A 13,293-nucleotide genomic window follows, 5' to 3' on the forward strand; every position below is an offset into this window, starting at 1 on the left:
GCAGACATGCTCTCCATGGAAATAAAATCCATATTAAAATCCATGATTGACAATTTCCTTGCTGTTCATTCTCCCCACGCCAAACCTCATAGAGAAAGCAGCGTTTTTAGCTCACAGAGACACAGCAGACTGCGACGGCGACTGCTGCCTCATTTTGTGACTTTGCGTCATTTGGGTTAATCCAAATTTCAATTCCAATTTGTCTATAGACTTAGGTGTGGGGGGAGAGAGCAGTTTAGAAGGCAACAGCAAAACTCTGTGTCCAGTTAAAAAAAGGCTGTAAACTAAAATCATAAACTCCATTTTATGACATTATTCATATATCGGATGTTGGAGGTCAGAACGTTGACGAGTTCCTGGGAAGTCGGGGAAAAAAATGTGAATGCTAAAACACATATTTGGCCAATACCAGTCGATAATAACGCTCTATGTTGGTATTTTACACGTCCACGGATTCAAAATTGAACAGTTCCACGTGTAAGACTGAGAAATAGCAGTGGCAGCCATCCCATGTCGGTGTCGGTGAGGATTTCCAGCAGTCCCAAACTGGAAATTTCCGACTTTCGACCACAACAATGTACCACGAGGCTGGTTCTCAGCGCAGGAGTCAAAAAAAAACTAGAATTATCCCTTAAATGGAAAAGGTCAAAGGTTGAAGCTGAAGGAATGAAATGAAGGGATGGATTAAATTGGACATGTTGCTTATTTGACTTACTCTATTACAAAAATACTGTGTCATATTGCTCCACTTAACTCTAACCCTCATTTTGAAGTCACCCCACATCAAAAGCCTGGGAAAAAGCTGCTTCCAGAAGTCGACACATAAACCCAGTGGCATGTTGCTGCTGAGGCGGGGGTAAGGGTGGGGAGGGGTGGGGGGGGCATGTATGTCCACAGAGACCGTTCTCAAAGTTTAATTCTACTAACTCTGTTATCTAACTGAATCTAGCCGCTTGGTCCCAACAACAAGCCTGCGGCCTCTCTCTGCTCAGCTGAAGCTCTGGCACTGACGCTGACCCTGGATCCTACGGCTTTAGCGGGGGAAACAGAGAGGCTTTGTCTCGGGACACTGAGAGCACGCCGACTCTCTGAAGGGACATTTTCGGGGGCATTTCAAGTCAAACACAATCACGAGCAGAACCTGATCGTGAGCCCAAAAAGGATCCGTCAGTGTAACGTTGTCTGGATGAAGAATGAAACCAGAACACAGAAAAGACTCAGACTCACCGTCATGACCGACTCAGTCGTCCTCCGGTCCAAGGACTTGGCTCTCCTGAGCGGAGGCAGCGTGGAGGGGAAGTCCAGACCCTGACCGGCGTCATGTCTCTGTTCCTGCATCAAAGAAACACACACACACACAAACAAACACCTATGTTATTGTTTTTTGTAGCCGGGCGTTGGGTGAATTAACCGAGACATGTCGTGAAAAAGATAAAATGGTTTGTCTGTTTGGACTTCCATGGAAACCTGGTCGCACGACGTGGCCTCCTCCATAACCCAAGGCTCTCGTCTTATTACACTCCAACTCTGAATTTCTGAGTCGGATTTCCAAATGGGAAACTTGTGAGGAACCTCAACAACCCTGACTTGGGACAAAAGAAAGAAATCTAACTGAAACTAAAACTCTAGTGAAAATGTGCTTAGTTTTCGTCTTTGTAAAGTAAGTTTGTACATAAACCTTGTGGGTTCGTGTGAAGTGCATTTATTTTTTCTCTGCTGGCAAATTTTAAAAGGTTGTTTTTGAGACCAATGAACACAGCACACACGCTGATGACCCTTGACCCTACAACCAAAACAAAGACAGGACAGTGACAGGGGAGATGGAGGGTGAGGGGTGAGCTATCAATGTTTGCTGGTGGTGTCCAGAGTTGACTCCACCTCTGTTCGGCCATGTGATGTTGTTTACGCAACTCACTTTAAATGTTGGCACTGCTGAAACACACACACACATCCATTGTTGTTGTTGACACTTGCACACCCTTACCTTAAACCTACTTAACCCTTAAACCACCACGGCTCAGTCCTCACATTTTTAATACTTTTTAAAAATGTATTTAAAAGTCATTCACTCGCTCACTCACTCACTCACTCGCTCACTCGCTCACTCGCGGCAGCGTTACCTCTCTTTGGAAGCGCCTGTGCTCGCTCCGGCCCTGTCTGCCTCCACTCCTCCCCGACTCCTCCACCTCCATTTTCTCCTGATTCTCCAGCTCCAGTGCCTCCATCTTCTCAATGACACCAGAGCGACTGCAACAAACAACACAAAAACACACACAAACAACAAATAAATGACCACGTCCCATTTAGTGTTTGTTCTGGGACCTGACGAGGGTCCTGAGCTGGACTCTGTGGCCTCTCAGTGGACGGGATATGGATGGATGTTGATATTTACACTCTGTAAAAGACATTAAGTCATGTGTAATCCAGGAATATGTCTCCGGCATGCTCCTGGTCGCCCTTGAGGAATCAAAACTTGCTCAACAGGTCACTTTTGTCAGCTGAGCGAGATAAACAATAACATGATTAACAAGAAAAAGATACACGTACACCAGCATCTGGCTTTTGTCTACTTTATATCAGGGAACCTCTGTCTTTATGGGCTGTTTTTAATAAAACCATACCAAAACAGTCACATTTCCCAGATCACCAATGATCCAAAGAGACGGCAGAGAGCCGGTATGAACTTTAATGTACTGCTTATTTTAAAGGGAGTCTGCATGTACTCCCTCTGGGTTCTCCGCTGTCCTCCCCCATGTCCACAGGTTAATTGGACGCTGTGGATTGAGCGTAGGTGAGCGCTGGCGTCCCTCACGTGGAGAGGATAAAGCTTTCATTTCACGATGACTAAAATACGTGATGTCTTTTTGGCGTTTAAGGAGGCAAAAAGAGCACAATCACCTGCTTATTGAAACAACGAGATGAGGTAGATTTGTTCTACTGTAAAAGTGCTTGTGGAAGATCCATCTGTGGACCTGCAGGCGTACAGTAACAGCCTACGCTGTCCATCTGCAGCAGCCTCCCTCAATCTGCCTCAAAAACGCTGCCAACTCTGACACGCTCCCACACAGACAGAGGAAGAGGAGGGCGAGCGGCAGCGAGAACATATTATTTTACCCTGGGTTTTTTTTGGTCTTTTTAATAGATGTGGACACAGAGAGACAAATGACGGCGATATGATGAAGTACAACATTCATGTATGTGTACTTTACTTTGTTAAACTTCGAGTAACATGTACTTTTACTCCACTACATTTCCTCTAAGAAGAAGAAGAAGAAGAGCTGGTATTATGGTCTGTATTTATATAGAGCTTTTCTAGTCTTGATGAGCCCATTCACACGCTGCAACATGGGGTTAAGGACACTTATAGACTATAGCAGAGCCAGCAACTGAACCCGTGTGAGTGTTAGGACTAGGACTAACCCTAATCCTGGTTTTAATACTTTCTGTCACTTTTTTAAAACGCCAAAAACAGTCTCAGAGGCAGCACGTGGACACGCCTCCATTTCCTTCTCAGCCTAGTATAGACGGAGGGACTGAATGGAGCAGGAAGTTGGTGGTGGTGGGGGGGGGTGACCCAGGACCTCTGACTGGACAATGCAGGGGTCATGAAGCAGATTATTGAAGTCCAAAAAGGTGCAGGTTTATACGTGAGACTGATGATACAGGTGTCAAAGTGGCGGCTCACCACCACCTATCTCTGTGTGTGGCCCAGCAACTCATTTGGTAGTAATTAACACTTTATCAAATGACACACGTTTAAATTACAGTTAGTTTTCACATCATTTAAGATTTGATTTTATTTCTATTTATTTTGCATCATTAACACATCCAAATGAGCACTTTTACTTTGAAAGTATTTTCCCCCCCTCTCGACCAGACTCATTGGCCCCCCAGGTCATTTGAGTTTGAGGCCCCTGTAACTGGAGACGATTCATTTCAAGGTCCAATCATTTGACAATTATTTTTCTTGGTTAATTGGTTCCTTTTGTGGGCAAGAAAATGGTGAAAAATGTCAATTAAGGGAAAATATTTACATTTAAGAAGCTGAAATCACAGAATTACAGCTATTTATTTTGATAACTGGTCTTAAAATCTAAAAAAAGAAGTTCTATTCAGTGCTTTTACCAAACTATTCTGACGTGATAGCATCATTATCCCAAATATTTTTGTATGACGTTACTCTTTTAACCATATATCTAAATTTATTCAACTCCTTAAAAAGCAGGTGTTTTATTTTTGATGCAGTTTGACAGAAGCCTTAACGGCATGTCGGTCAGAGATGATGTTGTCCTTTCTCTTCAGTCTGATGACACTTCGCTGTCCCTCGAACTTGACAAGTGAGCGTCTTAATCTAATCTGGTCTGGTCTGTGCTTTAACCTGATGAACTAGCTTAGTGGACCTGCTTTCCTGGAATCTCTGCCTCTGTGCTACAGACACCGTGGTCTGGAAATACTTGAGGTGAAGCCTTATCCTTTTAAAGGCATGTACACACACACACACACACACACACAGTCTGGTGACGCACAAAGCTTCTGATGTGCACACGCACACACACACACGTGATCACACAACTGTGGTTTTAATGGAAAAGAGGGGAGGGGCAGCTGTGTGGTGAAAAAGGGACATATTTGGATTTATTTGTTGCTGGTTTTACTAGTTAGTTAGTTAGTTAACCTAACCTTAACCTTAACTACTAGGAACATTCATGGCAGAGTCTGTTTTAATGCATGTTTTAATGGGCCGGAGAAAACCAGCACAAACCCGGGACAGGGTTTGAACCCAAGGCAACAGTGCTAGCCACTGTTCCACCGGGTTGTATTTGGTACCAGGGAGATAGCGTTTTACAAACTTGGAGTTCCAGTAAGAAAAGGCTGTTTAGCGACTGACAAACATGTTCTCAAATGAGCTTAAGATAGATTATTCTTGTGCCCAGTGTCTGAAGTAGGTTCACAGCATTGGCCGACGGGGCAGGATTACACGAGTGGGTTTGTCCAGAGAAGCCGGAGTTGAGGGCGTTGCGAGGCCTTACACGTGAGCAACAGAGAAACTATTTTTAAGTTTATTTTGGGGCAAAAATGACTGATCTCTTTAAGTGTTTTTCAACAGGTTTAAACCAGTGATACGGGCAGTGACGTTATGTCTCTCTCTTTTCAGTCTGAAATAGCTGCCTGGTGACGTCCCACACTGAGTCTAATTAAAGAAATATCTGTTCTTATTGTTTCACCCACAGTTTTGTTGTTCCTAGTTCTTTTAGAAACTAAGCAAAGACTTGCTGAAGAGAAAATCTGCTTCCTCTTTTAGACGTAGACAGGACTGGCACTGACCTCCTCTCGGGGCTGAGGACGGCCTCTCTCTCCTGCCTGTCCGGGCTCCTGAACCTGCTCCTCTTCTCGGCCTTCCTGGCCTCGGCCTCCAGCCGCCTGGACCGCGGCGTGTCGTGGTGGCTGTAGGCGTGGCCTCCCCGCTGCGAGGTCGGGTGACTGTCGTTGCTGGTCACCGTGCTGCCGCTGGCGTCCGAGTCCAGGGAGCTGACCGATCCGCTGATGTGGGAGCCGTTGGAGAGAAGGGAGCTGCCCGAGGGGAAGGGGTCGCTGGGGGCCGGGGAGAGGCAGCGCGGGACTCCCCCCAGGCTGGAGCAGGAGCCCGTCGGGGAGAGCAGGTCGCTGGACGACGGCGGCGGCTGCTGCGGCACCGAGCTGTGGAGCGTCAGGCTTCCCTGGTCCACCTCGTCACCGTTGACTGAGCCGCCGTCTGAACCAAGGCCAACAGACGCACGAGCGTCACCTTCACAAGAGCAGCAACAGTTTCATTTTCAAAGCTCTTTATAAACACTTTACATTCACCAGCTCCCCCTAGTGGTTATTGAAGGAATTTATATTGCGATATACCTGGGGCATGTGACGGAATGAGTGTCACACTAGCGTCACATTCATATCTTTAGGGCTGCAATCGATTAATCGTCACATATTTTCATAACCGATTCATCAATTTGAAGTCATTTTTGAGTAATAATTACAACTTTTTCATTTACATTCTTGATATTTTTGGGTTTCTTTGCTCTATATAAGAAAGAAATCACCAGAACGTACCAGAACTGCTGTTATCCCTTCTTACCTGTGGAGGGCAGTGGTGACCCTGGGGTTACGTCGGCAGTGGCCCAGACTGCGGCGCCCTCGGCCTCCCTCTGGTTCAGCTCCTCCTGCCAGATTATGGAGCTGGAGTCTGGAACCTTCTCTGCCTCTGGGATTCCAGAGCCTGTCACTGCGACCTTGGCTGGACCCGGCTCCTGGATCATGATTCACAGAAATCATCAAAAACTATGGAATAATAAAAGCGGGACAAGCTGTGAAGCTACAAATGGATGGTAGGAGGATTTACCTGGGAGGTCGTGGGCTCCACCTTACGTTTCTTCTTCTGGTTTTGTTTGTTGGTGCGGGGGTAAACCACCAGTTGCTCGCTCCACCTGGAAACGGACAGACGTTAAGAGACACATTTGACCCAAACCATCAACAGACAGGACAGGACAACTCACCCATTGATGATTTCTTTATTCTCCCCTCTGATGAAGTACTCCTGGTCTGGCGTGATGATGCACAGGGAGTTCTTCTGGCCTGTCTTGGGCTCGGCGTCAATGACGTCCGTGCAGAGGTTCATGTTCACGGTGCCCTGAGGCAGCGTGCTGGGCTACAGGAGAAACGTGACAACATGGTGGCTTATTTTACATCCAATACAATTGCCCATTAGTTAAAAAACAGGAAAGAGCATAAAGAGCATTTGTGAAGCCTTGACTTTTCGTATAAATCTAGGCAATTGAACCATGAGTCTTTGCAGTCGACATTAAAGTGCAATTTGACGTTGATCAATGTTGGTAAAGCTGCAGCTAAAATTAGTTCTCCGTAGAGTATGTGGGTTTATCTTTGGAGATAAGATGAGAAGTTTGGAGTAAAGTCAGTGTAACTTTGTGTTGAAAGGAGACAATTGAGGTGTTTCATCAGGATTCCTACGAGGCATCTCCCAATGAAGGTTTTTTGCGAGCATTGCTAGCTGGGAAGAGACCTTGAGGCGAACCCTGAAACCCCTGGAAGAACTACATCCCCCATGTAGCATGGGAAAGCCTGGGGATCATCCAGGAGGAGCGTGCAATGCTTTGCAGGTGAGAAGAATGTCTGGAACACCTTGTTCTGACTGTTGCCTCGAGACCTGACATTGGTAGAAGGAAATGATGGTGGCGTTGAAGGTCCAATGTACTAAATTTTCATATATGGCACATTCACAAGGCAATAAAAGGAGGTTTGAGGGTTCACAGTGATCGTGCCATTGAATGTTTCTCCATCAACAGCAGTCCACCTGAACGTTTAATTTAAGAAGGATTCCCCTCGAGACATTCTTCAGGTACGTTCAGAGGAAGCGGACAAATAATGTCATTGGTGAAACATAAAAGAACAAATGTGGAAACAGAGTAAACAGGACGCCCTGAGTCACTGGTTTATTTCCATATTGGATGAGCGACAAAGCAACTAAACACTGATATCACTGGTTTCACGTTTCAAATAGTTGAACTGGGACGTAAAAAACTTCTTCACGGCTTCACAGAGCCTCGGTCCTCATCTGTCCCCTCTTTTCATGGGGGGATTTCAGGGCCTGTACTGTACGGACACTCGGCTGTGATCACCAGCTCACCATGGTAACTGGGCAAATCCTTTCAGTCGTAGCACACAGTGAAAGAAAAGGGGGAGATGACAGCACTGGGACGCCGGACTAAAGCGGCTTTGTGTGTGTGTGATCGGTGGAGAACCCAGAGCTTTGTCTGCTTTGTAAACCCGCGATGACAGTGAAACTCTCAAACATATCTCAATATCTCCATGTAGTCAAACAAGAAGTTTCCACCGGGTGTTTTTTGTGCGACTTGCTCGCGGGAGAAATCCCCCTAAAACTTCCTCATCCTCCTCCTCTGCTGCTCCAACCTGTTCTCCGTCTGCTCCAAATCCTGCGGCCCGTTATCGGACTTCGCTCAGCTATGTCTTCCTACAGATGTAAAACAGGTGCCGGGTCGGCTTCCCAGCTCCTTTTAAGGCCACTGAACACAGATCCAGCTTTATTAAGATCTGCCTTTAAACCCCCGCGGGTTGCCAAATATGGCAATTACATGTCGTCGCGCTTCGCATGAAGAATTTCCTCCAGGAGAAATAAATAGATCAGGTTTGAGACTAAGTGGCAGTGGCAAATGGCTTGTCAAAGCGCCGAGGAGTGCAGGTCACTCACACGTCATAAGATAAGAGTGGTAGCACACTCCATATGCAGGATTTACCATATACAGTATATATATATATATATACACACACATATAAATTAAGTGTGAGGCTGAGAAATTAGATTACCCCCTTCCTGACCCAACAGTTCCTGGAACCATAGAGTTTAAAACTAACTAGGGTTCCAGAGCATACTTAGTGAAATTACATTTAAGTCCTTTCAAGATGTAAACAAAGAGGGAAATTATACAAAAATTCCACAGTGGAATAAATGCACATTGAAGCTCAAGTTAAGTTCATAGTGGAGAAGCCAAAAGAAAGAAAATTAGGTAAAATCTTTGACCATTAAACTAAAACGCCAAAAGAAAGTTGAGTAAGAGACAAAACAGTAAGTTATCAAGTACAAGTTCACGATCATGCAACGTTTGGTTTAAGTTACGACAAAAAGTTACGGGCAAAAATGTCAATATCAAAAATAAAGAGTGTTCAAAAGCAAAAAAATGGGACATGAAGTACGGAAAATGTTGAGAAAAGTTGTTTGTGTCTGAAAATAACCGTAGTGAAGACACAAAAAATCTTCAAAACAGTGAAAATGTAGAGAATAAGGCTGTTTAACATTAAAAAGAGGATATAATTTGGTGTCAAAGCTTGTTTACTGAGTTAAAAACATTAGATAACGGTATTGAAATGGTTCCCATGACAGAAAGCAACAGGATAAATATAATTCAATTGTAAAAATCTATTACTGTGGGCAGTTATTTGCTGTATTTGCCCTAGGAAACACATGAAATGAAGCAGCAGCGTATTGGTGAGTTTTCTGGATTATTTGTTGCTCTTAGATGGAGCCCGGGTTTGAAAAGCCAAAGCAGATCCACGGCAAACCTGTTGCCTTAGAAACTGCAAACTGGCAGCAAAACAAAAGGCCGCGCATCTGCCAACAAAGCTGCTATTCAAAACGCAAAAACAAATCATTTGAGTTGTGGGGTTTGATTTCAACAACACAACTTGGGCTAATTCCATATCCTCCAATTGTGTGCGTCTCCTACGAGGCCGGGATATTATTAGCTTTGCTGCGAGATATTGTTAAAAAGTTACTCGCTCTCACTGATATGACAAAAGAGCCTATAAAACAACTGTGTAATGTGTACAAGTTTATTAGCTCATGCTAAAAAAATGCCCTTTTTATTCCAGAAAGAAAACTTTCAGAAAAGGTAAAAAAAAAAAAGCAGCATGAAAACACAAAGTGGTGGATTTAAGTGGAGAACACCCACTCCTTAAATGATAAATCCTCTTCCAGGCCGAGCCAAAGGCAAGTCCACCACAGCGGGGCTGCCGTTTTATTTTATATACAGTTAAAAACACACAGGAACAGCCAAGTGGAGCTTCTCCAAATACTCTCCATGAAAAACACTCTAGTGTGCTACATTAGTGTTTTCTAGTGCTGAATTGTTTTAAACAGAGTTACAGACACTCGCCTGTGTCTATTTTCAGATAATAATGATATTTAAGTGACAAATTTACTATTTTTAAAATCCATAATGTTGAGCGTCTGTTAAACCAATACTTTGGGAAAACGATGATGTCACAGTCCCAAACTTTCTCGTGTGCTTTATTTTGTTTTATGATAGCTTTTATTTTGTTTTCCTTCGTCCCTCTGGCTTTCTTTAATCCGTTTCTGTGATTGTCTACTTAGCCAAATAAAGCTGTATTTAAATAGGTTTGCACACAGCATTTTTGGTGTACCAGATGCCGTATTCAGGGAGAAAAAGTCCTGTTTTCCGTGTGTATGAGGTCTGAAGAGGACCATGATAATGATCGATAACCTTCAGGGACAATTCCTGTAGACAGATCCATAAACAGGACGTTTCACACATGCATGACAGGACTGTTGTGATCCCCTCATGTGCCTCCTCCAGCTTGTTCTCATGGTCATTGACCTCTTGACCCCTGCAGTTTTCAGGGTGGTCTCCTAATTGTACAGCTCTTTTTCCACTTAAGTTTCCCGCCGTGATCACGCGTCTCACTGTACATCAAATTTCCAGTGTCCGTCTAAATTTGGTGCCGTGATGTAGTCGCCGAACTATTCGATTACGGAGGCTGCTGGTGTGCTTGGCTGTGGCAGGCCGTGGTGAGGAATGTCTGGGTCTGGGGCAGATCTGACGTTTCCTCCTCTGTGGGGGTTTTCGGGGCTATTGCTCCGTCTTCTCCTCCTGCGCTCTGTGATCCCGCGGCTGCGAGCTCACTGCGAGTTCACCAAATAAGGGCATTGGAGGAGGAATGCTGCTTCAGACGGGAGAGCGAGGGAGAGAGGGAGAGAGAGAGCGAGAGCATCTTTCCCTTTGCACTCGTGGTTAAAATAGTTGGGCTTTGAGAGAGGCCACTGCTGCTGATAGCACCCTGCTGAGTACTGAGCAGAACACAGAAGACAACATCACTACCACCACTGCCTGGACCATGTTCTTCAAAGGGAACGTTTAGAGCTCAAGTCACTGAAACTGTGCATAAAACTTCTTCTAGGTTTAAAAAGAGACAATAGATGTGTTTTTTTTTAGTTTTGGGTGGTGGCGTGTTTGTTACATTTATCCACCTGGACGTGCCACAAGTAGAGAATGACCAAGAGTCGTTATATACTATAAAACCTTGTAAAGTATTTAAAGACATAAAAACAAATGTTTTTTTATCAGTTATTACATTTATAAAAACAACAAAAAGCTACAAAAAGTTGATGGGGAGTGTGAGACATCTCTCTTTTCATAATACATCCGTTTATTTCTTTTTTATTTGTTGATAAATCTGTTCATATATATGTCAATTCTACCAACATCGCTTGCAATTGTTGTCCGTCCAACGTCGAGGTCGACACGGCACACACTGGCGCTGTTAGTAAGCGGCCTGTCAAGTTTGAAGCCACTGAAGCTAACCGTTGATACAAATCATTATACATTTTTTAAATATAAACATAGATTAAACATAGATTTTGAAGCAGGAAGTGACGGGGGTTCATACACCTTTCTCCGTGGTCAACTTAAATCACAGTCAAGGCCAATTTCTCACACTTTTTCCTCACTGTACAGCGGTGGTAAATTTGAACGAATACATACACACATATAAAATATTTAATAAATCACAATAAAAAATGGCATTTACTTTATTCCTTCAGTTAGTATGGAAGCTAGTCAGTCATTTAGGTATTTGTTGTGAAAGAAATACAAGCACTTGATCTGGAATAAACTTTTTCAAGGATTTCAAGCACCCGTGCGGACCTAGAAATGTGTCTCTCTGTCACTCTGTGTGTGAAACCCTGCTTACTATTTATTACAGAGCTGAGGAAACTCTTTTCTTCGTGTGTACTGTGAGGCATAACTGCTCCTGCTCTGAGAAGCTGAGCAGAGCTGGGTTTGTTGATGAAAAGCAACGAGAGATTAGATAATGTGATCAAAACAGCAATAAGACAAAGGGTGGGTGGGTGTTTCTTGCGTAAATCTCTCCATTTATGTAAAAAAAGAACACACACACACACACACAGGAAGGGAATGGGATTTAGGAACGTAGGCCTGAGCCCAGACCTCAAACAAATCATATCTGTCCTCCACTGGGTAAACAGCGAAGACCTTGATGTGATAAAGACCCATAAATGTGTCTTTATCGGACTCTGATGTTTTGAGGGAGCTCCTCTCCTCTGGGTCCATTTCCCTGACCCACTTTTCCTGCCGTGTGGAGCAGATGAAAAGGCCGCGGGACAATGAGGCAGACAGTTTTTGGAATCACGCTTTACAATGAGAGGAAAACACCAGTGCACACCAGCCTGGGTGTCACTGGAAACACATGACACAGTGGAAAACACGCACGCGCGGCAACGCAGCCACGTTTCCGCCCATTGTCATCACTGGCAACAAAGAGATTCACCACATGTGACCTTTTTTTTTTTGGTGAGGACACAGATGCCCGGGGCCAGGCCCAGTTTCCAGGCTCTTTTCCACTCACTGTCAGACACACACCTGCTGGAAATGTCTCTTTAGCATTAAAGGGGAACCTCCGTGTGTCTGTTTATCGCATGACTGTCTTAACAGTTCCCTTCAAACTCCAGGCTTCAAAACTTGGCAGGTGACTTTCTGAGGGCAGCGGTGTGAGCGGTGCCGACGTTGGCTGCGCTTGGACGAGAAACGCGACAGACACGATGAAAAACGTGACGTGAGGTATATCACAAAACCAGCCACTGACACAAACTCCCGTCATTAAGAAGCAAGAGTCCTTCCACCTTTTGACTTTGAACAAAGAAAAGGTAGTAAAGAAACATTACTGATTACCACTGAGATAAAACACAAGGTTCATAGACATTTGCCAAGGTCAAATTCAAGCACTTTTAAGTAGTTTTTTTTATGCTTTTCCAGCACCTACAAAAATATACATGGTTATTTCCTATGATGTTTAAAGGGAAGGAACAACCAAACACATATTATAAAAGCCACTGTCGCACTATTATAACAACAATAATAATAATAATAATAATAATAATTATCATAATAAGCAAACTATTCAGCCAATAAGCTACTTTTGTGACAGAAATACAGTTTTTCAAGCACTTTTCAAACCTTGAAACACAACATTATTTTTCAAGGGTTTCAAGTAGGGATGGGACGATACCAATAATACAAACTCAGGTATCTACCGATACAAGACAGACACAGTCACCTTTAGAACGTTTATGAACGACCACAAATTTGTGCCGAGTCATTTCAAAGACTTTCCAATTCTCACAACTGTGTCATAAATATTGTTCTGCCACAAAGAATAAATAAATAAATACATGATTGAATGAACGAATGAACAGCCCCAAACGTGACTCAGCTAAACTGCTTTTAGCTGATTTTTCTGACGCTCGTGTTTGTGTTATACTGCACTAGTCTATGTGTATATCAATGCAGGGAACCTCTATGTGTTAATCGCATAAATGTGACAATGTGCAACAGGTAAATCACTAAATGGGACGCTTCCATCTCCTCTCACGTAGCGCAAAACCTTTGTTGTGTAATTGTAACGGTT

The 13,293-nt window shown here is 43.9% G+C and overlaps 1 protein-coding gene across 4 annotated transcripts in view; it reads right to left on the reverse strand.

Moving 5' to 3' along the window:
• The window catches only part of LOC122759732 (myosin phosphatase Rho interacting protein), a 42,318-nt gene that overhangs the window by 16,299 nt on the left and 12,726 nt on the right, over nucleotides 1-13,293 (reverse strand). For all 4 annotated transcript variants that reach the window (XR_006358295.1, XM_044014796.1, XM_044014798.1 and 1 more), the window contains exons 4-9: nucleotides 6,534-6,685; nucleotides 6,380-6,464; nucleotides 6,116-6,287; nucleotides 5,326-5,785; nucleotides 2,121-2,247; nucleotides 1,228-1,332 (exon numbers count right to left, since the gene is read on the reverse strand). Coding sequence is in view for 3 of the 4 variants with exons in the window: in XM_044014796.1 (XP_043870731.1) it covers nucleotides 1,228-1,332; nucleotides 2,121-2,247; nucleotides 5,326-5,785; nucleotides 6,116-6,287; nucleotides 6,380-6,464; nucleotides 6,534-6,685 (1,101 nt within the window). In the remaining variant the exon portion in view is untranslated. The remainder of the gene's footprint in view (nucleotides 1-1,227; nucleotides 1,333-2,120; nucleotides 2,248-5,325; nucleotides 5,786-6,115; nucleotides 6,288-6,379; nucleotides 6,465-6,533; nucleotides 6,686-13,293) is intronic.

This window comes from Solea senegalensis, linkage group LG18, assembly GCF_019176455.1.
Source record: "Solea senegalensis isolate Sse05_10M linkage group LG18, IFAPA_SoseM_1, whole genome shotgun sequence".
Lineage (NCBI taxonomy): Eukaryota > Metazoa > Chordata > Actinopteri > Pleuronectiformes > Soleidae > Solea > Solea senegalensis.